Source organism: Astatotilapia calliptera, chromosome 18 (assembly GCF_900246225.1).
Source record: "Astatotilapia calliptera chromosome 18, fAstCal1.2, whole genome shotgun sequence".
Taxonomy (NCBI): domain Eukaryota; kingdom Metazoa; phylum Chordata; class Actinopteri; order Cichliformes; family Cichlidae; genus Astatotilapia; species Astatotilapia calliptera.
Window position 1 is genome coordinate 35,555,577 of NC_039319.1, and position 26,286 is coordinate 35,581,862.

The 26,286-nt window shown below is 43.9% G+C and overlaps 1 protein-coding gene across 2 annotated transcripts in view; it reads left to right on the top strand.

The window, feature by feature from the left end:
* Window positions 1-262: 262 nt before the first annotated feature.
* paxip1 (PAX interacting (with transcription-activation domain) protein 1) overlaps window positions 263-26,286 on the top strand; it is a 32,680-nt gene continuing 6,656 nt past the window's right edge. Inside the window, exons 1-9 of one of the 2 annotated variants that reach the window (XM_026149577.1) lie at window positions 263-463; window positions 2,493-2,627; window positions 2,839-2,882; window positions 3,157-3,220; window positions 3,376-3,486; window positions 3,683-3,758; window positions 4,082-4,603; window positions 9,755-9,864; window positions 15,012-15,651. In XM_026149577.1, the coding sequence (XP_026005362.1) occupies window positions 383-463; window positions 2,493-2,627; window positions 2,839-2,882; window positions 3,157-3,220; window positions 3,376-3,486; window positions 3,683-3,758; window positions 4,082-4,603; window positions 9,755-9,864; window positions 15,012-15,651 (1,783 nt within the window). In that variant the 5' untranslated portion in view covers window positions 263-382. Of the gene's footprint in view, window positions 464-2,492; window positions 2,628-2,838; window positions 2,883-3,156; window positions 3,221-3,375; window positions 3,487-3,682; window positions 3,759-4,081; window positions 4,604-9,754; window positions 9,865-14,912; window positions 15,652-26,286 lie in introns of both variants that reach the window. The other variant, XM_026149576.1, reaches the window with a different exon arrangement.

The window sequence follows — 26,286 nt, forward strand, 5'->3', positions numbered from 1 at the left end:
TAATCTGGTTACACGTTTAGATCAAAACAATAACCTTTACGTCACAGGGGGTTATGTGTCTATTTGAAAACATATTTGTAAATTCCCGTCGCCGTTATTCTGTTATATGGGTTCTTTTACCCCAGTAATATTTACGATAAACTACATTTAGCGATGCAATGTTTAGAGAGTTATGAAAAACAAAGCGACTGAATACATTAGTGTTGATTTGCGACAGACCCCCCTCAGCAAGCACATAATGCTGCAGTCCAAGGCGCGCTAAGCGATTTGGCGCTAGTGTGTGTCCGGTGTTCTGTAATCAGCTGCTGCAGCGCAGACACTTTCCACTTTGAGCTTCTGGCTGTTTTTGAATCATACAGTGCCGTGACCTTCATGGCCAGTCATGTCTGAAGAAGAGATCAAGGTTTCCGATGAGCTTTTCAAAGATGTCAAATTCTACGTGGTTGGGGATATTGACCAAAAGGTGAGATTCTGGACGTTAGCAGCTTTAGCCAAGTTGGTAGCCTGTGCTAACTAGCTAAAGTCATTGACTCTAAAGCAGGTGATGCAAGAGAAGCTAAGTAGTAGCTAAGTATTCGAGCTGTCTTTAGCTAACCTCTGTCAGGCCACGTAACGGTGCTTGAGACTTTCAAGTGACGCTCGCTCACTGAATAATTTGTGCAGAAGCTCCTTCAAACTGCACTTTCACGCAGCCCTTTAGCACTAGCTGCGAGTTTTGCATGTTAGCTGCTAGCTCCTAGCTTGCGGTTTGTGAGGCTAAGGCTTGCTGCTGCCGCTTGTTAGCATTATTTTCTAAACGATTAGCCTCAGTAATATTGCTCGGAACTTCTGATAAGCAGTGAAACGCTGCACTGCCGGTGTATTGTGTTACTTTTCATCAACCTATGACTGTCAGCATCTTGCTCAGTTATTCGCCCATTACTGCGCATGTGTCCACAATTCCACTCGTTGGTACTGAACACCTGTGGTAAAGAGCTGTCCTTCTTGTCAAATGGCATTATCCAGACGCTTTGAGTCTGCACCGAGAACAAACAATACAATTATCATTTACAGTCTTCTCGTGGATTGATGTCTTATTGGGATTGCTCCAAGCTAAACCTCACATTCTAAAAGCTGGTGGGTCGTGTTGAAGTCTGGCTGCGGTTAAAGGCTGAGTTACACTTATTCGGAGCAGAGAGGTGTGGTGGACAGTGCCGTGTCTTCCTTTAGAATGCAGTCGTGCACGGTGGGAGAGATGAAAAATAAATCCAAAAAAAAAGTATTTCAGTTTTTGTTATATCAGTCACTGAAAAAATGACAGTAACCAGCTCCGTCTTTGTCTGTTAAGGCACACAGGTAATAATTGTAATATTATTATCAAACATGCTGTTATTAACACTAGATTTGGGTGGAGCACAGGGCTTCTTCATCTCTTAAATGATCAGTTGTTAGTGCTTCATGCAGTCCAGGTTAAGGGATGTGACAGGCCAATTTTCAGCCAGTGAGAAGGGGCTTTAACGGCGGTTTAGTCTTGAACATTGCATTGAACGATTATATTTTTGTACACATTTACAGTCACGATAATATGCTGACATTTACACCATAAACCAGCAAGGTTTTTGGTCTGCCAGCAACAGATCTGACACTGCTGTCTCTTAAGGGATCATGTCCTGATCAGAATGTGTGGAAATGGTTCCAGTGATAAAAATAGGCATCAAGATATAAATGAAATGTCTCAAATCTTTGATGCAAAGTTTAATTGAAGCATTACAGCCTTTGAAATCCACTAGTCATAATTTTGTTTGTCAGGGATGGGCCTTCTCAGATAAGTGCTCACGCTGCCAGATAGTTGCCACAAGCGTCAGCTTAAACAATGCTCCTTTGCCAATAAGACTTCCTCATTAAAATGTTGGAGGTTGCCCTGAATCGGTGCCTGGGTGAAGGTAGTTTGAAGTTGTCTCTCAGACTCTGTGCTCCTCCTCCAAAGAATGATGACTATTAGTCTTCAGTTTTCATAACGTGGACATTGTCCAAAGCCGGTGTGGATAGACTTTAAGGTCTTGGACTTAGCTGGCAGTACTTGTTCTGCTAAGCAACAAAGGTGAGCTACAATAAAACCAAGTGTCCACTTAGTCTCTTTGCAGTCAGAGATGTAGGAGTTTCCACCTGTCTGACTGAGAGTGAGCTGAGACTGCTGACTGACACTGAGGAAGCCAACAACAGCAGCCTGCCTTCAGAGAAACACTAGATCAAAGCTCTCTGGTTAGCAGCAACTGAGCTTTCATAATCACTGATACTCTCACATGGATGATAAAGAAATCACAAGATATACTTGCACAAGACTTTAGTTGGAAACACTGTGCTCAGAGCATCTACAGTTTATTAAGAATGTCAGTATTTGTATTTATCCTTCTGACCTATTTAGTTCAAAATAACTTTGTGAACTTGTGGCTCCCACAGCGTCTGTGTTAGTTAGTTAAATTGATGTAACTGGAATTCTGTGTGAACTCCAGGTGGTGCAGCTGCTAAAAGCAGGAAAAGCAAAGGAGGTGTCCTACAATGCTCTGGCCACTCACATCATTGCAGAGGATGGGGACAACCCTGAGGTGGGCGAGTCAAGAGAGGTTTTTGACCTTCCTGTTGTCAAGGTAAGGGTTGTGTTACAACATACTCACTACTCCAAGTTTTTCTGTTTCTCACTTGATTCTGTAACAGCATAACTTTTGAGACAGCTCTAGCTCCTCTGCCATAAAGTTGTCATACAGCAGTATTTTTTCTGCCTGATCATTTATGCATTCTGGTTGAATCTGTACCAGCAGCTTACAGCCTTTGACTTACAGTTCTGCTCATGTTTTTCAGCCATCCTGGGTCATTCTGTCGGTCCGATGTGGAGACCTGTTACCGTATCCTTCCACTGTCCAGACCAGCGCAGCTCAGACTGCTGTTTGCCAATACATAAATCTATATTAATTCATTGATTGGTACTGAAGGGTAATAACTAGACCTATGAAAAACAAAAACAGTTCACATCAATGTGAGCATCAGCTAATGGTCAAATCCTTTTTTTAAACCTCAGTCTGTTCCTACAGACTGATGTAACCACGTTGGTAATAACAAATTGTCAAATAACAGTGGCTTCTCCCTTTCTTACTTTTTCCATAACCAAGAACGCCACAGAGTTACTGGCTTCTCGCCAGAATCGGGGCAGATATTCTTTGGTGTCACAGCTTGTCTTCCCAGAGTAAGTGTGTGTGTGTGTGTGTGTGTGTGTGTGTGTGTGTGTGTGTGTGTGTGTGTGTGTGTGTGTGAGAGAGAGGGGGCTTACTATCAGGTGTGTGTGTTTGGTGTTATTGCACTCTGAAAAATGTGAAGCTTGTTTGTTGTGTTTGTACGCAGCTTCCTGATGATCTCAATGCTCTGTGGGCTTACATAACCTTTTATGGAGGAGAATGCCAGCTTAACCTAAACAAGAAGGTCACTCATTTAGTATTGAAGGAACCTAAAGGGGTGAGTGTGCGCTCCATGGAGCTGAGTCTAAACTAGCTTTTTGCCACAGTTCATTCTTTGCCATCGGTGCTGATACGGTGTTAGCGGCTACTTTCTTCTTGGCACAAAGTCATATCTGACTTTTTCATAGGTTCACTTATTTGTTTTCACTACAGATGGTGTTTGATTGCATATACATATATATATTTGTCTCCAGGCTAAATTTGAGTGTGCCCTGAAGCACTCCGGCATCAAGATTGTCACCCCTGACTGGATCACAGATTCTGTTAAAGGTAACATCAGTGCAGGCAGTCTAATGATGCGTTTTATCAAGTTGTTGTTCTCTTAAAGGCAAGTTGTTAATTATCAGTTCTTCAAACTGTATTTTTCTGTTTAACATTGTATGTTCAACTGAATATCTTTGGTTTTGGACTAAATTACTGAGAAACGGGCATTTTCACTATTTTTGTTGCAAAAAGAAAGTGTATGCCTGTATCAGTTCATTTTCCTTATTCAACTTTAATAATGTATAAATTCTGACCAATAATGGAGCTGCTAGTAATCATTGTCAGACAGAAGATCTGTAATAACCTGTCCCTCTCTTCACCATTTAAAGATAAAGCCAGGAAGGAGGAGGCACTCTATCACCCCAGACTCACATATGTGGAGCCAGAGGAAGAGGAGGAGAGTGAAGCAGAGTCATACAACCGTCATTCTGATGGAAGCTACAGCCCCCAGCGATCCCGGCTGTCCAGTGGTGGCTCATCAGATGAGGAGTCCAGCCCCCGCAGACGACCGGGACCCAAAAGACTGAATTCTGTCTCCCCGACCTCTCCACGCAAACCCGAGCGCCGCAGCGAACGGATGTTTGATGATTCTGACGACGACTCTTCCACAGAGAAGGAGGGCACCAACCTCAACTGGACGCCGGCTGAGGTGGTCACCCCAGCTCCCCCTATTACAACCGGTACAGCCAGGCGTCGGAGTGGGCCACCCGGCATCAAAGACCCAGTGTCGTCCACAGGCAGTGGGCTGATCAACCTATGTGCGAATGTGCCTCCTGTGCCCGGTAGTGGCGGTGCCGTGCCTGCAGAGGCTCGCTCCGCTGCTGCCGCCATCGCTCACTCCGCACAGCAAGGTAGGTTTTTAAAAGCTTCGTTTGCTGCTCAGGCCTGCATTAGATTCTCTTGCACACTGTGTGTTGAGAAATGTCAGATAGTATGGGAAGTATTTGTGGAAACAAAAATGAATGCAACACTGTTAAGCCACTATAATGCATCATGTGCGCAACAGAGAGAGCATTGGATTTGTGCCAACATAAACAGCTGTAAAGTGAGAGACCTCTGGCTCATATAAATCAGGTTAATTCAGTTTCACTTGTAACACCAAATCACAACAACAGTCTCCTCAAGGCAGCAATTAATGATTTGGGCCTAAAGATTTGCTTTGTGGCGACCTGGTAACCACCAGTCACAGGGAAAACCAGTCCTCCCTGACAAGTCAGTTAGTGGTGGTTAGAGGCTGGTGGCAGCCGCTATGGAATCGATTCCTAAAACTCCATTCGTGCTGGACCCGTCAGGGATTCCTGGCAACCACACGTTGATGGGGAAAAGTGCGTATTCTGTGAATGGGTGTTGCCAATCATTAGCAGGAAATTGTTTGCAGAGAGGTGTATACGGTGCTGCCCAAAGCACTGCATATTCAGTTGTTTCACTGAGAATAGGTCCTATAAATGAGTGCAGTTTAAAGTATAAGAATTTCTTTTATTATGAAAATAATGTTTTGCATTGAAGAAAAGTTGCGTTTTTTGTTTGTTTGTAAATGGACTGGTTCTTATGTATCACTTTTCTACTTTACTTGAACACTCAAAATACTCACGCACTTGCCTCATTCACCCATTCACACAAGAACCTTTTCTATGATTTTACCATCTCAGCGCTTTCTATCATCTATCTTACCTCCTGAGCTACAAAAAGCCCAAGCTTACTGCACCTGGTATTCCCAGGCAGTCTCCCATCCAAGTACCGTATTTTCACAACCATAAGGCGCACTTAAAAGTCTTAGATTTTCTTCAAAAAGTATGGCGCGCCCTATAGCGCAGTGCGCCCTGTGTGTTGTAAGGAGGACGTAGTAGAGAACACCATGAGAACGCTAAAGGGTGAAGTGTGGGCGCAACCCTGAAAATGGCAAAGAGACACGCTTATGAAGCACAGTTTAAACTGAAGGCCATCAGCTACGCGGAGGAACATGGAAATCGAGCAGCGGCGAGAGAATTTAAGATTAACGAATCGATGGTTCGCAAATGGAGGAAGCTAGAAAACAAGCTCCGGCAGGTCAAAACGCAGCTGAGTTTCCGCGGACATAAGGCGAGGTGGCCCGAGTTGGAGGAAAGACTCAAGCGGTGGATCATCGAGCAAAGAACGAGCGGGAGAAGCGTTTCGATGGTCACCATTCGGCTAAAAGCAGTTTCACTTTCACTTTTTATGAAACGGTGCCATTTCTCCATCCGGACCAGGACTACGGTAGCGCAGCAACTTCCAGCGGATTATAAGGAAAAGCTGGCCATCTTCCGCTCCTACTGCAGCAAACACATCGGCGACAAAAACATCCAGCCCAGCCACATCACAAACATGGACGAGGTCCCGCTCACTTTTGACATCCCGGTGAGTCACACTGTAGAGAAGAAGGGGACCAGCACGGTAGCGATACGCACAACGGGGTATGAAAAGTCTTCTGTCACTGTTGTGCTTGGCTGCCATGCTAATGGACAGAAACTGCCGCCTATGGTGATTTTTAAGCGAAAGACTTTGCCTAAAGAGAAGTTTCCAGCAGAAATCATCATTAAGGCAAATGAAAAGGGCTGGATGGATGAGGAAATGATGAAAGAGTGGCTGAGGGAGGTGTATGTAAGGAGACCAGGTGGTCTTTTCCACACATCACCATCGCTGTTGATCTGTGACTCTATGCGTGCCCATCTCACAGCCGATGTGAAAAAAACTAGTGAAACAAATGAACTGTGAGCTTGCTGTCATTCCGGGAGGCCTGACAAAGGAGCTCCAACCGCCGGGCATCGGTGTGAACCGGCCGTTCAAAGTAAGGCTCCGAGCGGCCTGGGAGCGATGGATGACCGATGGAGACCAGTTTCACCAAGAGTGGAAGGCAGCGCCGGGCGAGTTACGCCACAATTTGCGAATGGATTGTAGATGCTTGGGCTAACATGTCTGCTGGCACTGTTGTTCGAGCTTTCGCAAAAGCCGGCATCATTTCCGAGGAGCCGCACGGCACGGAAAGTGACTCTGACGGTGAAGAAAGTGAACCTGGCATGTTTGATGGAGATTTAGCGCAGCTGTTCAATTCAGACACAGAGGATGAGGACTTCGATGGGTTTGATTGATGATAAAAATGTGAGTACCAAACTTCGTTTTGCTCCTGCTTTATTTTTAAATACGCACACTTGTATGCTTGTGTGTTGTTGATGATGACGATTACTGGTAATAAAAATGTGAGTAAGGTACCGAACTCAGGTTTGCTCCCGCTTTATTTTTAAATACGCATACGGTACTTGTATGCGCCCTATGATCCAGTGCGCCTTATGTGTGTGTTAAATACAGTAATGGCACACATAACTGAGACTGCGCCTTTTAGCACAGTGCGCCTTATGGTCGTGAAAATACGGTACTAGGAGATTCAGCAGGTCACCCTTGGAAAGAAATTGCAAGTCGGAATTAGCCAAGAAAACTGCAGTCGGTCACTGAGCATTTCTCTAAATAAAACTTAGACATATATGTCTGAAAACATAGAAAATTCGCTGATGCTGAGGTGAGTACAGTGAGCTCACAGGACTTAGTGCGCTGGGAGAGCAGCCAGCAGAGCCAAACTCAGTGTTGTTTAGATTTTGTTTACATGTACGTTCTCTCTCACACACACACAAACACACACTCTCTCTCTCTTTCCAGTCTACTCAAATTCAAATTTTATTTGTCACGTACACAGTCATACACAGTACGATATGTAGTGAAATGCTTGGACAACTGCTCGTGACCTAAAGAAAACAAAAAAGGAAAAGGCTATGAATAAGATAGGAAATAAATATGAAAAATTAAAAAGGGTAAATTTAACTAGGAAGGAATAAAATATAAATTAAGGTTAAAAATGAAATAACTGTACAACACAAATTAGAATGAAGAGTAAATTTAACTGGGAAGAATAAGATAAAATATATAAATTAAAGTTGAAAATAAAATAACTGTACAACAAAATACACAATATAGAACTATATAAGAATGTATGAAGAAATATAAATAAATATATACACAATAACAGCAGCGTGATTTAAGTAATGAAGTGAAACAAAGTCCAGAATGTCCAGTGTGTGTAAGAACTGTATGTGTGGGTCAGTACTGTGTGGTGGTGTGATTGAGAGACCGTATCGCCTGCGGGAAGAAGCTCCTCCTCAGTCTCTCTGTGTTGGTCTTCAGGGAGCGGAATCGCTTTCCTGACCTCAGCAGAGAGAACAGTCTGTTGTTGGGATGGCTGAGGTCCTTCACGATCTTCCTGGCCTTGGTCCAGCACCGCCTGCTGTAGATTGAGTGCAGGTCAGGGAGCTCGGAGCGGATGGTGCGCTCAGCTGACCGCACAACCCTCTGTAGAGCTCGTCTGTCCTGCATGGTGCTGTTCCCGAACCAGGTTAAGATGTTTCCCGTCAGGATGCTCTCTATGGTGCACGAGTAAAAGTTCCTGAGCACCTTGGAGGGCAGTTGGAAGTCTCTCAAGCGTCTGAGGTGGTAGAGACGCTGTCGGGCCTTTTTCACCACAGTGTTGATGTGACAGGACCATGACAGGTCCTGCGTGATGTGAACTCCGAGGTATTTGAAGCTGTCCACTCTCTCCACTGGGCACTCGTTGATGACGGGGGTCTGGTAGTTCCTCTCCTGCTTAGTGCTGAAGTCCACTATCAGCTCCTTTGTCTTACTGATGTTTAGAAGGAGGTTGTTCCTCTGGCACCAGTTCTCCAGATTCCTAATCTCCTTCAGGTAGGCCGTCTCGTTGTTATCAGAGATCAGGCCCACCACGACGGTGTCGTCAGCAAACTTGATGATGGTGGTGGAGCTGGTAGTGGCCACACAGTCATATGTGTACAAAGAGTACAGCAGGGGGCTCAGAACACACCCCTGGGGGGCTCCAGTGCTGAGAGTGGTGGAGGCTGAGACATGTCCGCCCATCCTTACTGCCTGTGGTCTGCCAGTTAGGAAGTTGGAGATCCACAGACACATAGATGAGCTGAGTCCCAGATGCTCCAGCTTGGTGGTGAGTGTGGAGGGAATTATGGTGTTAAATGCAGAGCTGTAGTCTATGAAGAGCATTTTAACATAATTCCCCCTTCTAGTGTCCAAGTGAGTGAGTGATGTGTGGAGGAGATGAGAGATGGCATCGTCTGTGGAACGATTTGGACGGTAAGCAAACTGTAGTGGGTCCAGTGTGTCTGGTAGTGAAGAAATGATGAAGTCTCTGACCAGGCGTTCAAAGCACTTCATCACTACTGAGGTGAGGGCTACAGGGCGATAGTCATTGAGAGAAGCAGGGTGGGGTTTCTTCGGGACAGGAACAATGATGGACTCTTTGAAGCATGTGGGGATCACCGACTGAGATAAAGAGATGTTGAATATCTCAGTGAACACAGGAGCTAGCTGGTATGCGCAGTCTCTGAGGATACGACCTGGGATGCCGTCTGGTCCTGCTGCTTTCCTGGTGTTCACTCTCTTGAAGGCTCTCCTTACTTCATGCTCGGAGATGACGAGCACGTTTCCGGTGCTGGCAGTATCTTCCTGTCTGCAGCCGTTAGCGCCGCTAACACTAGCATTGTTGGAGTCCTTAGCTGCAGCCTCGAAGCGAGCATAGAAAGTGTTCAGCTCGTCTGCCAGAGTCACGGCCGCGTTCGTCATACCGGTTGTTGGTGCTTTATAGTCCGTTATTGTCCTTAGTCCCCGCCACAGGCTCCTAGAGTCACTCTGTTGGAGTTGTGACTCTAGTTTCCTCCCGTAGCGCTGCTTCGCCTCTTTCACCGCCCTCCGCACGTTATATGACGCGGCTTTGTACGGGTCCATTTCCCCCGTCATGAGTCCCTCTTCAGTTCTGCACTCTTCAGTTCTGCACTGTCCAATAAAAGTGAAAAATGCCCAGGACATTCTAATGATCTTTTTCTTTGAGCACAATGTATTAAATTGTATGATTTCTGTTTTGTTACTCCTGATGCAATATGATGAAGATGCTACTTCTCTCGCCTCTTCAGGTGTATCTGTTCCAGAGAGCATGTCAGGGTGGAGCCCGGCTGTTAGAACGCTCCGCAACATCACCAACAACTCCGACATGCAGCCTGCCAATCGAGCAGCCAGCGTTCATGTAAGAAACACAGCCTGCTTCCACTGAGCACCAGCACTTCTCACATTGGCTAGAAAGGAAACGATGCTAAAGGAGTGTGCTTTGAGTGGTTATTTGTTTTCTGTGTTTATTGGTTCTGTTTCACATTTTCAATCATTACTTTTGCACTGCGACAGTGACACACATGCTGTTGAAGAAAGTAAGAGCGCGGGCAGTAGCTATTACAGACAGGGCCGTGAACCTTAAGAGTTGTACAGTTGTTAGAACAGCATAGATGGAATATTTGGATAGTACTGCAAAGTGGGAGCACAGGGTGCGTAGAAGATTTCATTGAGATATTCACTGTGTCTTGGGTGGTGAGTTATGCTGAGTCGATGGATGCTCCATGAGACTGCACACGTCAACTCACATTTGAATCTCAATCGTGATGTGACTTCCCACGGTTAATCTGATCAACCGATACAAAAAAATGAATGTTCTATCAAATAGAATGAGAAGCAAATCTAGCACTCCCTAAATCCCAACAACACAGCTGCATATAGCATATCCAGTCACAGCTGTTCCTGCCCGCGTAGCTCGAAGTTTGCTGGATGTAGTCCGAATGAGTAGCACTACATTAAAATACAGACGGAAACAAAAATCAGAAGAAGAGCCTGTGTGTCTTCTAATCTACATGCACATTAGGTTAACGGGGGTTCTAAGCTGGCTGTAGGCATTTTTACTAGTGGCCAATACGGGTAACACACTTCTGACCAAATTCTGTATGTATAAGTTGAACTTGGCTTCCAAATCTAATTGTTCTCAACTTGTCTGGCTTCAGGACGCACCACCATCACCTCTTAACGATAAGCCGTGACCCAGATTTTCAGATTCTGAAATTTGGTGAATGAAAATATTGTGCGGTTTGAATCTGAGATGGTAGATCATAATATCACAGTATGACAATACAAAAAAACACACTTTTGGGTTGCAACCCACCCGTTGAGAATCACTGGTGTAGAAATCAGTGGAAAGGCAGCTTCTTCTATGTGCCCCGCAATCACCTTATGATCCAATAAAGACTTCAGGTCTTGAATGGGCAGAACAGTTAGGAGCATGCAGTGTTAAAAAACATAAAAAAAAATCAAGCATGAAGCGCACATTCAGTTTCACTTCTACTCTTTGGATTTTCACTGTTCTTTGTGGCTGGCTGACAGACTAACTACAGCGCAAGCAAGAGTTGTCCACAGACTGGAATGCATGTATTGTACACTGCCTCCAACGACAGCAGAGCTCTCTGCAGACAGATGGTCTGACTGCAGCAGAGCAGACTATAAACTCAACCTCTGCTGGACTATAAATCCCGCTTTGTTAGTTTTTCATTCAGATCTTCAGCTGCACTTGTAATATTTGGTTTGAAATATGTTACGGTGACATAAGGCTTACATACCATTGGGGGATGGTGACCAAGTCTTTTTATGTAGAGGCTGTAATCATGTCATGTACATGTATAAATAGTTATGTTCAGTGATGGGAATAACCCCATTACTTTTTTCAGTAACAAGTAATCTAACTAATTACTATTTCTATCGTTACAACGCCGTTACCGTTACTAACAAGAAAATGCGGTCGCGTTACTGTTTTTCAACGGACAGTTGAAGCTGTGTTCAGCTTACCGCACCTTATATCAGTTGCACGGAAGTAGCTGTAAGTAATCTGGGCGCTACAGCTTTAAAGCAGCTGCACGCTCCCGCGGGAAACAATAACTTTTTGGCACAACACCTGGAGCTCAGGGGGCAAAACAATGGCAGGAGTGCTGCCGTTTGACTGAGGAAGAATAAAGTAGTCGTGGTAAGCCAATCACATGACCACTTCAAGATCACAAAGCAACAAGGTGATATGTACCAGTTTTTAAATTGTGTTGATAGGCCACGTAAAACCAGGGTCATAATAAACAATCCGGTCTTTAAATCTGACGTCATTAGCCGTGCCTGGGCCCAAACTCTGCTGCAGGTCCGTAAGTTCAACGATCACTGCGGCATCACTGACAGTTAAAAACTGTCTAAATCCTTTCATCTGTAATAAAATGATCAGCGTTCTGCTCTACCAGGTGTAACAATTAGGTTTAACATCCATGAAAACGGAATTTATGAAATTTAACGGAGTTAGAAGTTAGCAGGAAGTTGGCTCGCTAGTTTGCATCTAAATATAATATACCATGTTCTGACTGAGGGATTTATGAAACAAGTTACAGGGCTCTAGAGTGCGACCAATTTGGTCGCAAATGCGACCAAATTTTTCAGTGGTGCGACTAAAAAAATATATTTGGTTGCACCTGTGCGACCAACTGTTCCGGTAGCAAAAAAACAAAAACAAACCTGCAACCTTCCCTGTGGTCAACAACAGACACACATTTTGCCCCTATCGTGGACTAAACCAATCAGAGATAGTCAGGGGCGGGACCTCTCTGATTGGCCATGGTCCAGTTGAAAGTGCAGGTGGAAGTGGGAGGTGAGTAGCTTGAATAAAGCGATATCGATTCATTAAATCCTGAATCGACTTTTAAATATAACTTTGTTTTGCCAGAAACGCCAGATTCTCAGATTAAAGCTCACAAAACCATTTCAACAACAACCAAACAGCAAACGAGAGCAGGTACACGGATTCCACGCAAAGACATAAACACAGAACGGACCGACGCTTCAGAATCAACTTTGTCTTTCTCAGCTTTCTCACCCGACGGCCCGTAGACGGACACGCTGTCGGAGATTAGCGGTTCTGATGCGTCGGGTCCGCGCTGTGATTACGTCTTTTTGCGCTGATTCTGAGCTGCAGGTTTTGTCTCTCCAACCAAAATTCACCGAGCCAGCAGCAAAAGAAGCAGCAAAAGAAGCAGCAAAAGAAGCAGCAAACTGCGCGTCACATTTGATCAATGTCGTCATGAATTTTGCTGTTTTGCTTCCACGACTATTAAAATCACACTTCATGCACAGCTAGCTCTCTCTCTCTGTGTTGTTTACAGCGCTGTCGGCTGCTGTCTTTTTCTTTTCTTTTTCTTTTTTCACTTAAATGACCTCGGACATTTTTTTTCTGTTGTTCAATACTGAAGAAATTTAAACTTTATATGCAGAACATTGTAGAATATTTTTAAGGTTATCTGCTATAAAAAGCCAAACCAGGAAAATCTCCTTCATGTTTTTCTGTGTTTTATTCTCAGTTACTTTCACACAAAGGCATCTGCTGTGATGTTCACAATTCTGATGAAGTCAGTACTGATAAATGATCAGAATTATAATATATCTGACTGTCTGAGGCTAAGTTGAATCGAATCGGGACTTTGAAAACCGGAATCGAATGGATTATAGAAATCAGTGATGATACCCAGCCCTAGTGAGCAGCCTAGGCACGACAGAAGTGGATGTAGCTGTAATAGGAAAAGAACTATTGCTAACTTTTCTGTTAAGTTAAGGCCTGATCCTTCTGAAAATCATAGCCAGTGCTCTGACACGGTGTCATCAATCTTTGAATGCTGAAAAAGCACAGTGTATCCAGAAAAACACATTATATTATATAAATTATTATAAAATTTGTGTGCGCCTAACTTTTGTGCCGGTACGCCTAACTTTTTAAAGTTAGGCGTACCGGTACGCCCATGGCAAAAAGTTAGTCTAGAGCCCTGAGTTAAGACGTACAGCTCTGCTATCATTTCCGACATAAGTGAAGACAGGAAAGTAAACAGCAGGGACATTTGTAGGGTTACTGAAGTTTGGCTAGCTGGTATATAATGATGTGCTACGTGGTCGCTAGTGACACAGCTATGTTAGCTGGAGGATAAATACTAACTTATAATTTTGTGTTGTGTGTCAGAACAATGAGGTGACTGCTGTCTCCAGGTAAAAACAGGAGGAGTGACACACCTGCTGCTGTCAGACCTGCAGCTAGAGCAGGGCGATATGACCAAAAATATTTATCACTCTATATACATTTGAAAATTTGCGATAACGATATAACTGACGATATAATTGACACTAGACAAAATACTTTACAACTCCACAACTTTATTAGTGCAAAAAACCATCAATGTATTTTCTCTTAAACAAGCAGCTGTTTTTTATTTTATGTGCATTAAAGTTATATAAAAACGTAACAGTGCAAATTCCTCGCTGACAGTTTACCCAAAAGGCATTTCCAGTGGAAACTGGCCGACATATCCTCAGCATAACCATGTAGAATATCCACAAAACCTAAAAAGAGCTTATACACACACAGTACGGTAATATTATGTTGAAGCAGAGTACGTATCACTTCGCGAGGCTCCGCCTACGATAGCCGTAAAGCTCCAACAATCCATCAAGCGGTGCGGCTTCGTAGCTTAGCAAAGTCGTACTGAAACATTTGACAGATTTTCGAGCGCCGTGCACATAAAATCGTTTCGAGGTCAGTAAACACAACCAGAGTTCATACATAAGGCACACGGGATTAGTTACTAACTTAGTTACTTTTTTGAAGAAGTAACTAGTAACTATAAATAATTACTTTTTCAAAGTAACTTGCCCAACACTGGTTATGTTATCATCAAGACAAAGTAAAAAGAAGAGACTTAATCTCATACAACTGTCTTTAAATCGGAGAATAAAAATAAACAAGATTTTTGGAAATAAGTTTTGGGACTAAACAAACTATAAAGACACAGGAATAATAGGAGTTCTGAGCTGTCTCAGATAAGCAGCAAGCAGGTCAGCCAAGATGAAGGTACTTCACCTCATTTTTCTGGAGGTGACTGCTGTTGTGATTTGGCGTTGTTTAAATAAAATTGAAATAAATGTTTTGATCTGCGTCAGACAAACACAGTCGCCAGTTTGTCCAAGAGACTGTCAGTGAATGACAGGCTTCTGGAGAACACAAAGTTGTGTGGAAAGTCTGACTCTAGACAACCTGACACTAGGGGCTCATGCTCCTTGGGTTGTTTCTTACAGCGGGCATGTTTCCAGATGTGCTCCTCATGCCTTTTCCTTTTGAAAACATCCTCAATTTGCTGTTCCCCCAGCAAATTCTCATTTTCTCATTTCATTTGATCATCTCTTTTGTAGATTATCCAGCCTGCTAATCAAACAAAGCCACTGGAGCAGCAGACGAATCAGAGTCATGCTCAGACCCTGAACAGCACCAATGTTCTTCTCTTCAATCAGGCCAAACTGACCAGTCAGCCCCTGACAGCCGAGCAGCAGCAATTACTACAACAGCAGCAGTCAAACCAGGCCGCTCAGCAACATCAGCAGTTATCACAGCAACCACAGCACCCCATGATGCACCTTCAGCAGCAACAACAGATGATGCAGCTACAACACCACCCACAACAACAGCCACAGGCTGCTCAACAACAAGGGTTCCCACAGTTGCCTCTACAGCAGCAGCAGTTCCTACAACAGCAGCAGCAGCAACAAATGCACCAACAGCAGATGTTTTCCCAGCAACAGCAGCAGCATGTGTTCTCCCAGCAGCAGCTGCGACCTCAGCAGCCCTTACGGCCTGGACTACAGCAGTTGCAGCAGCAACAGCTGCTGCAACAACAGCTGCAGCAGTTGCAGCAGCAGCAAAGAATGCAGATGTTACAGCAGAATCAACAGCAGATGCACCAACAGCATCTACAACAGCAGCAGCAGCAGCACTTCATGCAACAGCACCATCAGATGCAACAAAAGCAGCATTTGCAGAACCAGCATCAGAACCAGCAGGCCGTGCAGCAGCAGCAGACAGCTATGCTGCAGCCACCGCTCCAGCAGCCTCCTCACGTCTCCCAGCTGTTTGGACACGAGCCGGGCCAAGAAAGTGAGTGAAGTCTTGATTACTGTGGGCTAGGGTCACATTTATACTGCTAGAACTAAAGAAGGCCAGAGTGAAGCTTCCCTCATTGTATTTAAATCATCACATTAAAAAAAAAATCATTTTCAACCCAACCATCCACGTTCAGACCTTTTTTCCACACATGGAAAAGTGTGAAAATTAAATGACTGAGAAATTACAACAGAGAAAAAATAATTTTGTTTAGACCTACTGCCCTGTAGGAGTGTGTCTGAATCTGAAGTTACAGTTTAAAAGATCAAAACATTTAAAGGTACGGGAATAATTTATTGTCGTAAAAAGAAATGTCAAACAATTAAGAGCAATGAAAAAGGGATTAGTAGTAATAGTGCAAGAATTTGAATAATTTATGAATATGCTAGATTGTTACGTTTTTAATATCAGTACAGTTGTAAGACTGCTGCAGGGCAATGTGCACGTCAAAAACGTGGGCCTTGAATATGAAAAGTATACACATGTTTTCCAAGTTATAAGAGTTAAAATAGCATTTTGTTCATTTTTGTGACTTAGAAAACTTTGATGTGAAATTCTAAGTGTCTATTGTTGCATCATTGTGTAACACAACTGGGGTGGCTGTAGCTCGGGAGGTAGAGCAGGTCATCTACTGATCGGAAGGTTAGTGGTTTGATCCCTGGCTCCCCAGGGTTTGAACAATGTTGTTTGAATTTTAGTTAGTAAACAATTAAAAGCATAGAAGGGAATGCTTGTGTGAATGTGGCATGTAGTATAAAGCGCTCCGGGAGAATAGAAAATCACTATATAAGAATCCGTCCATTTACCACAACTATATACCATTCAGATATTCACTAATTGTTTTTTGGACTTTTAATCATATTAAGTTTGTACAGGACAGTTTGGTTTTAGTTTTGTTTGTTTTTTTTTTTAAATAATTTTTACTCAGACTTTTGATTTTTGATGCATCTTTCACAAATTATAGATCCTGATTCATTTCTATGGTAAGAGAAAATTTCAGGTTCTTAAGAGGGGTGAATGGGCTATTTTATTAAATTTATCTTTTTTCAGTTTAATTCAATTCAGTGGAATTTAATTTATATTGTGCAGTTGCGTCAAGGCACTTTATATTGTAAAGACCCCACAATAATACAGAGAAAAGACCCAACAGTTAAAGAACACCTTTTAAGCAAGCACTTGGCAACAGTGGGAAGGAAGAACACCGTTTGAACAGGAAGAAATTCTGGCAGAACTAGGCTCAGGGAGGTATCTGCCACGGCTGGGGGTGAGGGGAGAAACCGAAAACAAAAGAGAGCCAGAGTTTACTAAAAATGAATACAAATTCCAGAAAAGTTGGGACTTTCTTTTAATTTGAAACACTTTGAAATCACATGAGCCATTTTTTTTTTATTCACAACAAAACAAATAACATGACAAATGTTTAAACTGAGAAATTGTACACCTTCATCCAATAAATGATGATTTTGGGTCCTTCGCTCTAGTTAGCGGTGAGCACAGTGCATGTGAAGGGCCTTAAGGTGCACATCTCAGGACTGTGGGAGGAGCTGGAGTACCTGGAAAGAACCCACACAGATTCAGTGGTGGATTCAAACTCGGAACCTTCTTGCTGTGAGGGAACAACTGCTTTGGTACAATCATTGTCTATACCCAAACTTTGGCCCATAAAGTTTTTATTTCGATGTGATGGCTTGAAGTGAGCCAAATATAATTTTATTAGGCCCTCAATAAAGTAGCTGCATGCTCTACCAGAAGCTGCTGCAGTCTTCAGGAAATTTAGTACAATGATTTTCCATACTTGCTCTGCTCTCTGCTATAACAACATCTAAATTGCTTAGACTCAGCTAGAGATGCTTCAGGTTCTTTGTGGTGGGCTTGTTTAAGGGCCTGACAGAATGAGTGTCACGTATAATAGTGATAATAATTAATAATAGTAATAATTTATATAGCATTCTTCACAGGATAAGAACCACAAAATGCTTCACAATAATATAAAACAGATGTGCAAAAACAACCCAATCGATCATTTAGCACAAATCTAATTAAAGCCAGTCTAAATAAATGAGTCTTTAGCTTTTGTTTAACTCATTCACTGCCATTGACGTCTATAGCCGTCAATGGCAGTGAATGAGTCAATGGGTTTAACTCATTCACTGCCAATGGCTGGCAGTGAATGAGTTAAAAGAATGAATATAATCAAGGCGATGTAAAGATGGAGGCAAAGCATTCCACGTCTTCGGGGCCGCCGCTCTAAAAGACTGATTTTGATTAGCCTTTGAGATGATGATGTCAGAGATGTAGGCAGGAGCGTCACGACTCAGAGCTTTGAAAGTCAGTACTAAGATTTTTTTTTTTTTTAACGAATTCTAAAACGTACTGGAAACCAGTGTAATGAGAATAAAACCAGCTCTCTTTTTCGTGTCTTTGTTAAGAGCTTTGCAGCAGCATTCTCAAACAAAGAAAAAGGCTGTTGCAATAAGCGAGATGAAATAAAAGCATGATTAACTATTTCCAATTCAGATTTAGACAACAGGGTTCATAAATATATATATATTTTTTAGCTGAAAGAGGCAGTTCCTAATTATCTGTCGAGAGTGTTGCTCTAGGGATATGGTAGACTCAAAAAATAACACTGAGGTACCTGAGGCTCGGCTGAACAGAGGAGCCAAGAGAACCAAGATGCTGTTTGATTACAGATATTTCGCTGTCGGGAGCAATAATTACTGTTTCGGACTTCTCTGAGTTCACCTGCAAGTAAGACTGCCACGATTAGTCGACTAGTCACGATTACGAATCGGCGACGACTAATTTAATAGTCGACGCGTCGTTTGAAGCTTTGTAAGATCCCAAAAGGTGCAGGAATAAGTAGCAGGATTTAAGAGTGTAATAGCGGACTAAAACAGAAGATGGCAGCACTGCATGTCCAGAGATGCAAGCTGGACCCCGAACCCTGAAGAAGAAGCTGTGTGCGGTAGAGCAGGGCGATATGACCAAAAATATTTATCACGATATACATTTGAAAATTTACGATAACGATATAACTGACGCGAGACAAAATACTTTACAACTCCACAACTTTATTAGTGCAAAAAAAACCATCAATGTATTTTCTCTTAAACAAGCAGCTGCTTTTTATTTACAGTGGGGCAAAAAAGTATTTAGTCAGCCACCGATTGTGCAAGTTCCCCCACCTAAAATGATGACAGAGGTCAGTAATTTGCACCAGAGGTACACTTCAACTGTGAGAGACAGAATGTGAAAAAAAAAATCCATGAATCCACATGGTAGGATTTGTAAAGAATTTATTCGTAAATCAGGGTGGAAAATAAGTATTTGGTCAATAACAAAAATACAACTCAATACTTTGTAACATAACCTTTGTTGGCAATAACAGAGGTCAAACGTTTACTATAGGTCTTTACCAGGTTTGCACACACAGTAGCTGGTATTTTGGCCCATTCCTCCATGCAGATCTTCTCGAGAGCAGTGATGTTTTGGGGCTGTCGCCAAGTAACACGGACTTTCAACTCCCGCCACAGATTTTCTATGGGGTTGAGGTCTGGAGACTGGCTAGGCCACTCCAGGACTTTCAAATGCTTCTTACGGAGCCACTCCTTTGTTGCCCGGGCGGTGTGTTTTGGATCATTGTCATGTTGGAAGACCCAGCCTCGTTTCATCTTCAAAGTTCTCACTGATGGAAGGAGGTTTTGGCTCAAAATCTCACGATACATGGCCCCATTCATTCTGTCCTTAACACGGATCAGTCGTCCTGTCCCCTTGGCAGAAAAACAGCCCCATAGCATGATGTTTCCACCCCCATGCTTCACAGTAGGTATGGTGTTCTTGGGATGCAACTCAGTATTCTTCTTCCTCCAAACACGACGAGTTGAGATTATACCAAAAAGTTCTACTTTGGTTTCATCTGACCACATGACATTCTCCCAATCCTCTGCTGTATCATCCATGTGCTCTCTGGCAAACTTCAGACGGGCCTGGACATGCACTGGCTTCAGCAGCGGAACACGTCTGGCACTGCGGGATTTGATTCCCTGTAGTATGTTACTGATGGTGACCTTTGTTACTTTGGTCCCAGCTCTCTGCAGGTCATTCACCAGGTCCCCCCGTGTGGTTCTGGGATCTTTGCTCACCGTTCTCGTGATCATTTTGACCCCACGGGATGAGATCTTGCGTGGAGCCCCAGATCTAGGGAGATTATCAGTGGTCTTGTATGTCTTCCATTTTCTGATGATTGCTCCCACAGTTGATTTTTTCACACCAAGCTGCTTGCCTATTGTAGATTCACTCTTCCCAGTCTGGTGCAGGTCTACAATACTTTTCCTGGTGTCCTTCGAAAGCTCTTTGGTCTTGGCCATGGCGGAGTTTGGAGTCTGACTGTTTGAGGCTGTGGACAGGTGTCTTTTATACAGATGATGAGTTCAAACAGGTGCCATTCATACAGGTAATGAGTGGGGGACAGAAAAGCTTCTTACAGAGACGTTACAGGTCTGTGAGAGCCAGAGATTTTCCTTGTTTGAGGTGACCAAATACTTATTTTCCACCCTAATTTACGAATAAATTCTTTACAAATCCTACCATGTGGATTCATGGATTTTTTTTTTCCACATTCTGTCTCTCACAGTTGAAGTGTACCTCTGGTGCAAATTACTGACCTCTGTCATCATTTTAAGTGGGGGAACTTGCACAATCGGTGGCTGACTAAATACTTTTTTGCCCCACTGTATGCATTAAAGTTATATAAACTTTAACAGTGCAAATTCCTTGCTGACAGTTTAACTAAAAGGCATTTCCAGTGGAAACTGGCCGACGTATCCTCAGCATAACCATGTATAATATCCACAAAACTTAAAGAGGTTATACACACACAGTACGGTAATATTATGTTGAAGCACAGTACGTATCACTCCGCGAGGCTCCGCCTACGATAGCCGTAATGCTCCGACAATCCATCAAGCGGTGCGGCTTCGTAGCTTAGCAAAGTCGTACTGAAACATTTGACAGATTTTTGAGCGCCGTGTACATAAAATCGTTTCGAGGTCAGTAAACACAACCAGAGTTCATACATAAGGCACACGGGATTATAAGGGGCTCTGTCGACTTTCAGAAAAATCAAAGGATTGATTTTAAGTGCGCCGTATTTTCCAAACAACACGGTAATAACGACGGCCCGCTAGCATGCTCTACCAAAAATAGTGTTCGGTTGTATCTGACGGACGAAAGCTAAACCAATTCCACACCACTGAAGCTGCAGCATTTTTACAAACCAGTTCTGGTTCATCTGTTTCATTCAACGATCCGCTTTCGCTCTTCTCATTCTGTGTCACCGCCATGCTTTTTTCACCATGTGCGTATGAAAACAAAGGCACTGTGCATGCACGTTTTACCCATATTCTATCGCAATATTTCATTTTCTTATCGTTGCCCAACATTATACTATTACCGTGAACGGTATGAAATGGCCCAGCGCTAGTGTCCGCTTTCATAGCTGTGTCCAAATTTAGTGGCTGCATCCTTCGGAGGCTGCATTTGTAGGCCGATTACGTTACAGCGACGCGGCAAAGCCTGTCCAAATTCGAAGACTCCCCTAAATGCGGCGGAATAATGCGTCCTTCATTTCCCCAGGTTTGAAGAATGGGTCGGGCGTATCCTTCGTGGCCCAACCTATCCCAGAATTCATAGCGCGGTCCAGCCAATTCCAGTTTCCAACAATGGCGGCGGCTACTTAGTTTGAATATTACTCTTATGACTGTTTCTGGGTCACAAAATAAACTTTTGACATATTTTCAGGTGAGAATGTAGCTGTGTAAACTTCAAATATCTGCTCGGTTTATCAAGACACCACATATTTGCAAAAAGTTCTCCGATGTTTTTGGAGACGTCTGTTACAGTACTTCCGGCGCCGCTCCGAGCTGGCAGCCAGTATCAGCAGCTCCGAGCTGACAGTCCTTTTTTCTCTTTAATATATGTTTCTCTGTTGTTTTGTGTTTGTTTTTGTTTCCCCCCACAATGGAGCTCAGAATTCTATCGTGTTCTTTATTACATTTTTACGGCGTCTTTGTCCGGAGAGCGCTCGGAGGTCCGACCTCCCATTGTTTACAGCAGGGATCAGCTGTTAGCCCTTGGAGCCTCCGTTGCCCTGCCTACCGCCGAGCAAGCTAACATCCCCCGCGAGGTGAGGAGGAAGAGACGTAGTTCTTGGGCCGGGACCGGGCGTCGCAGTAAAGTTAGCAGGTACCGGCCAGCGATTCCATCTATTATTATGAGGAATGTGAGATCTCTCCCCAATAAAGTAGACGAACTGGCAGCCCTTACCCGACATCAGAGGAGCTACAGGGAGTGCAGCCTGATGTGCTTCACAGAGTTTATCTATCAAAGAGACGCTATGCTGTAAGGACATTGAGCTGCTAGCAGTTAGCATGAGACCGTACTATCTACCGCGAGAGTTTACACACGTGATTATGATAGCTGTGTATGTCCCGCCCTCTGCTAGCGCTGCAGCAGCCTGTGAGGTCCTGCACACTGTAACCAGCAGACTCCAAACACAGCACCCTCAGGCCCTTTTCCTGATCTCTGGGGACTTTAATCACATCTCCCTGTCCTCCACTTTCCCCACCTTCACCCAGTATGTCACCTGCTACACCAGAGACAATAAAACATTGGACTTATTGTATGCCAACACCAAGGAGGCATACAGCTCATCACCTCTTCCTCCCCTGGGGGGCTCAGATCACAACCTGGTTCATGTCCATCCTGTGTATAAACCTCTGGTACACAGAGAACCAGTAGTGAAACGCACAGTAAGGAAATGGTCGGCAGAGACTGAAGAGGCCCTGAGGGACTGTTTCCGTTCTACTGTGTGGGACAACCTCTGCAGCCCCCTGTAGGATGACCTCAACAGCATCACAGACTGCATTACGGATTACATGAACTTCTGTGTGGACAACACCGTACCCATCAAAAAGGTACCTTGTTTTTCTAACAACAAGCCATGGATAAATCCTGAAATTAAGGCTCTCCTCAAGGAGAAGAAGAGTCTTTAGATCTGCAGACAAACAGGAGCTGAGAGTTGTTCAGAAGAAGCTGAAATGGAAGATAAGGCAAGGAAAGGAAAACTACAGCAGGAAGATGGAAGAGCAGCTGCAACAGGACAACATCAGAGGGGTTTGGAACAGCCTGAAGACAATCTCAGGACAAAAACCAACCCCCCAGGCTGCAGGAGACTTGGGGTGGGTGAATGACCTAAATAAATATTTTAATAGGTTTGATCAAACACCCACCCCTCCCACAGCATCGTCCCCCCTGCTGCAATCTCCTTCATCTTCAGGGCCTGCCTGTCCTTCATCTCAGGACTTCACACCTCCCAGCTCCCAGTCATTACACCCACCCCCAGCTTCTGTGGACTCCAACATACACACCCCTCCCCCAAAATCCTCTCTTTCTATCTCAGCACTTCAAGTGAGGAATGAGCTTCGCAAGATCAAGGTGCGGAAGGCTGCAGGTCCAGATGGCGTCAGCTCCAGGCTCCTGAGATGCTGCGCAGATGAACTGTGTGGCATCCTAGGATATCTGTTCAACCTGAGCCTGTCACTGGGGAAAGTATCACAGCTGTGGAAGACCTCCTGTGTGGTACTGGTACCAAAGACCTCCCATCCCAAGGACCCCAGCAGCTACAGGCCGGTAGCCCTGACATCGCATCTGATGAAGACCCTCGAGAGGTTGGTTCTAAACCATCTGCGCCCCCTGGTGAGGTCTTCATTGGATCTGCTACAGTTTGCTTACCAGCCTGGCATTGGGGTGGAGGACGCCATCATCTACCTCCTGCACCGAGCTCTGACTCACCTGGAGAAGCCTGGAAGCACTGTGAGGATCATGTTCTTTGATTTCTCCAGTGCTTTCAACACAATCCAGTCACGACTTCTGAGGGACAAGCTGGAGCTATCAGGAGTGGACGACCACATGTCCCAGTGGATACTGGACTACCTCACAGGACGCCCACAGTATGTGAGGACACAGGGCTGTGTCTCTGACACGCTGGTCTGCAGTACGGGGGCCCCACAGGGAACTGTGCTGGCACCGTTCCTCTTCACCCTCTACACTGCAGACTTCTCCATCAACTCCCCACGCTGCCACCTACAGAAGTTCTCTGACGACTCTGCCATAGTCGCCTCATCACAGGTGAGGACGACTCAGAGTACAGACAGTGGACTCTGGACTTTGTGGACTGGTGTCAGCAGAACCACCTGCTGATCAACGCCGGGAAAACCAAGGAGTTGGTGGTGGACTTCCAGAGACGCAGACCCACCACACTGACAGCGGTGAACATCCAGGGAGTGGACATTGAGATAGTGGACTCTCATAGGTACCTGGGTGTTCACCTGAATAATAAACTGGACTGCAGCCACAACACTGATGCTCTTTACAGGAAGGGTCAGAGCAGACTCTACCTGCTGAGGTGGCTGAGGTCATTTGGAGTCCAGGGAGCGCTTTTAAAGACCTTCTATGACTCTGTGGTGGCATCTGTCATTTTTTACAGTGTTGTATGTTGGAGCAGCAGTTTATCAGCAGCTGAGAGGAAGAGGCTGGATAACCACATCAGGAAGGCCAGCTCTGTTCTGGGATGCACCTGGACCCAGTGCAGGTGGTGGGAGACAGAAGGACTTTGGCCAAAATAACATCTCTGATGGACAGTCTCCCAGCCCATGCATGTAAATGTTGCTGAACTGCAGAGCTGCTTCAGTGTCAGACTGATGCATCCTCGATGCATGAAGGAGCGTTTCTGCAGGTCCTTCCTCCCTGCAGCTGTCAGACTGTACAATCAGACCTGCTCCCAACAAACATAGATGTTCACATCAGCGCTGTAACTGCAAAAAGTTAACCGATTCGCACTACAACCTGGTTTGCCTCTTATCAGTAGTTATTTTTATTTAATTTAATAACTGTACAGTACTCTGTATATAGTAACCATTGTCCTCAATGTAAATATGTAAGAAAAATTGTGTATGTTTCTGCTCTGTGTCCTGCGTACTGTTTGTTTGTATATGTGTCTTTTTGGCTGCTGTTACAACCAAATTTCCCCTTGTGGGACAATTAAAGGATTATTCTATTCTATTCTTACCCACCAGCTCGATAGCTAGCTGGGGTTCGAGGCTCACTAGAGCCGGCGAGAACACCGGACTCCCGGCACATCGTTTTCAAACCCCCCGCGGTCTTTCGCTACTCAGGTTAAACATGATATATAAGTCACTCAGATAATTTAAAAATGTTATTGTTTGGCTTTTTTCAGTGTTTTATTTGTTCCTCAGTAAATTGGTTTGACTGAGATTAAAGTTATAGTTTTCACACAGCTGAATAAACGTCAAAGAGAGAACTGATAAAACAGAAGTGTGAGATGGTCGAGAGTTTACTCCAGTGTGCTGTTATATTTTAAAATGTTTTTTAAATTTTTTTTAAAATATTTTTAAACCTGAGACAATCTGCAAATTTCATTAAAATTTAATAAACTATCATCTTGTCTTTATTTTTAGTTAGCACAGACCTTAAACACTTCAAGCTGTAAGCTAATGATAGTTAAATAAGAGCAGATGCTGCTGGTGCAATAAGCTGTACATTTTACATCCAGTGGATGATGATCTGATTAGTCGACTAAAAATAATTGGTGACTAGTGACTATCAAAATAATAGTTTGTGGCGGCCCTACCTGCAAGCCACTGTTCAGTGGAAGCTAAACAAAGCATTTAAAAAGAACAACTTTTGAAGCTGAATATTATCAGCATAGAAGTGATAAACAAATCAGGGAACTGACTAATTATAAGTCCTAGAGGTGTACAGGAGAAAAAGAATAGGTCCAAGAACTGAACCCTTTGGTACCCCACTAGTCAGGTTCTTACAGTGTGACATAAACTGATTTGCAAAAATGCTACAAGATCTGTTGGAAAGTTATGACTGAAACCACTGCAAAGCCAGACCGGACACATCGACTACATCCCGGAGCCTGTTCATCAGGCTGGTAGGGTCGACGGTTTCAAAGTCCAGCAAAACCATAACTGTGACTATGTCGCTTTAAGTAATGTGGTTTCCTTTGAGTGGCATCCAGACTGAAATTTGTCATACATCTCATGTTTTTCTAAAAAAGCCCCAAGTTCATGTGAAACTCCTTTTTTCAGAATTGTAGACAATAACGGGAGCTTGGAGATGGACCTATAATTCTTAAACTCTGTTGGGTCCAAACTCCTCTTTTTTAATATCGGGAAAAACAACAGCATGCTTAAAGGGCCGAGGGACCACACCTGTTAAAACAGAGGCATATCTCTACAGTGAGGAGCCAATAGCAGAGAGAGCTTTTTTTAAACAGCCCAGCAGGTAGTATGTCATTTGGACAAGTCGTGATTTTCATTTTATCCAACAGAGGTGAAAGGTCATGTATAGTCATTGGGTTAAACACTAATAGGTGGTGTAATGGCCACACAGAAACTGATGTGCTGCTGTGCTCACAGTCAGCAGCAGCACAGGTCGAAGACGGGAGAAAGAGTCAGCTCTGATGGCTGAGAGGACAGCAGCTGTTTTCACCACCTATCTTTCCAACATAGGAGACTCCAAGTAATACAGGGTGACTGA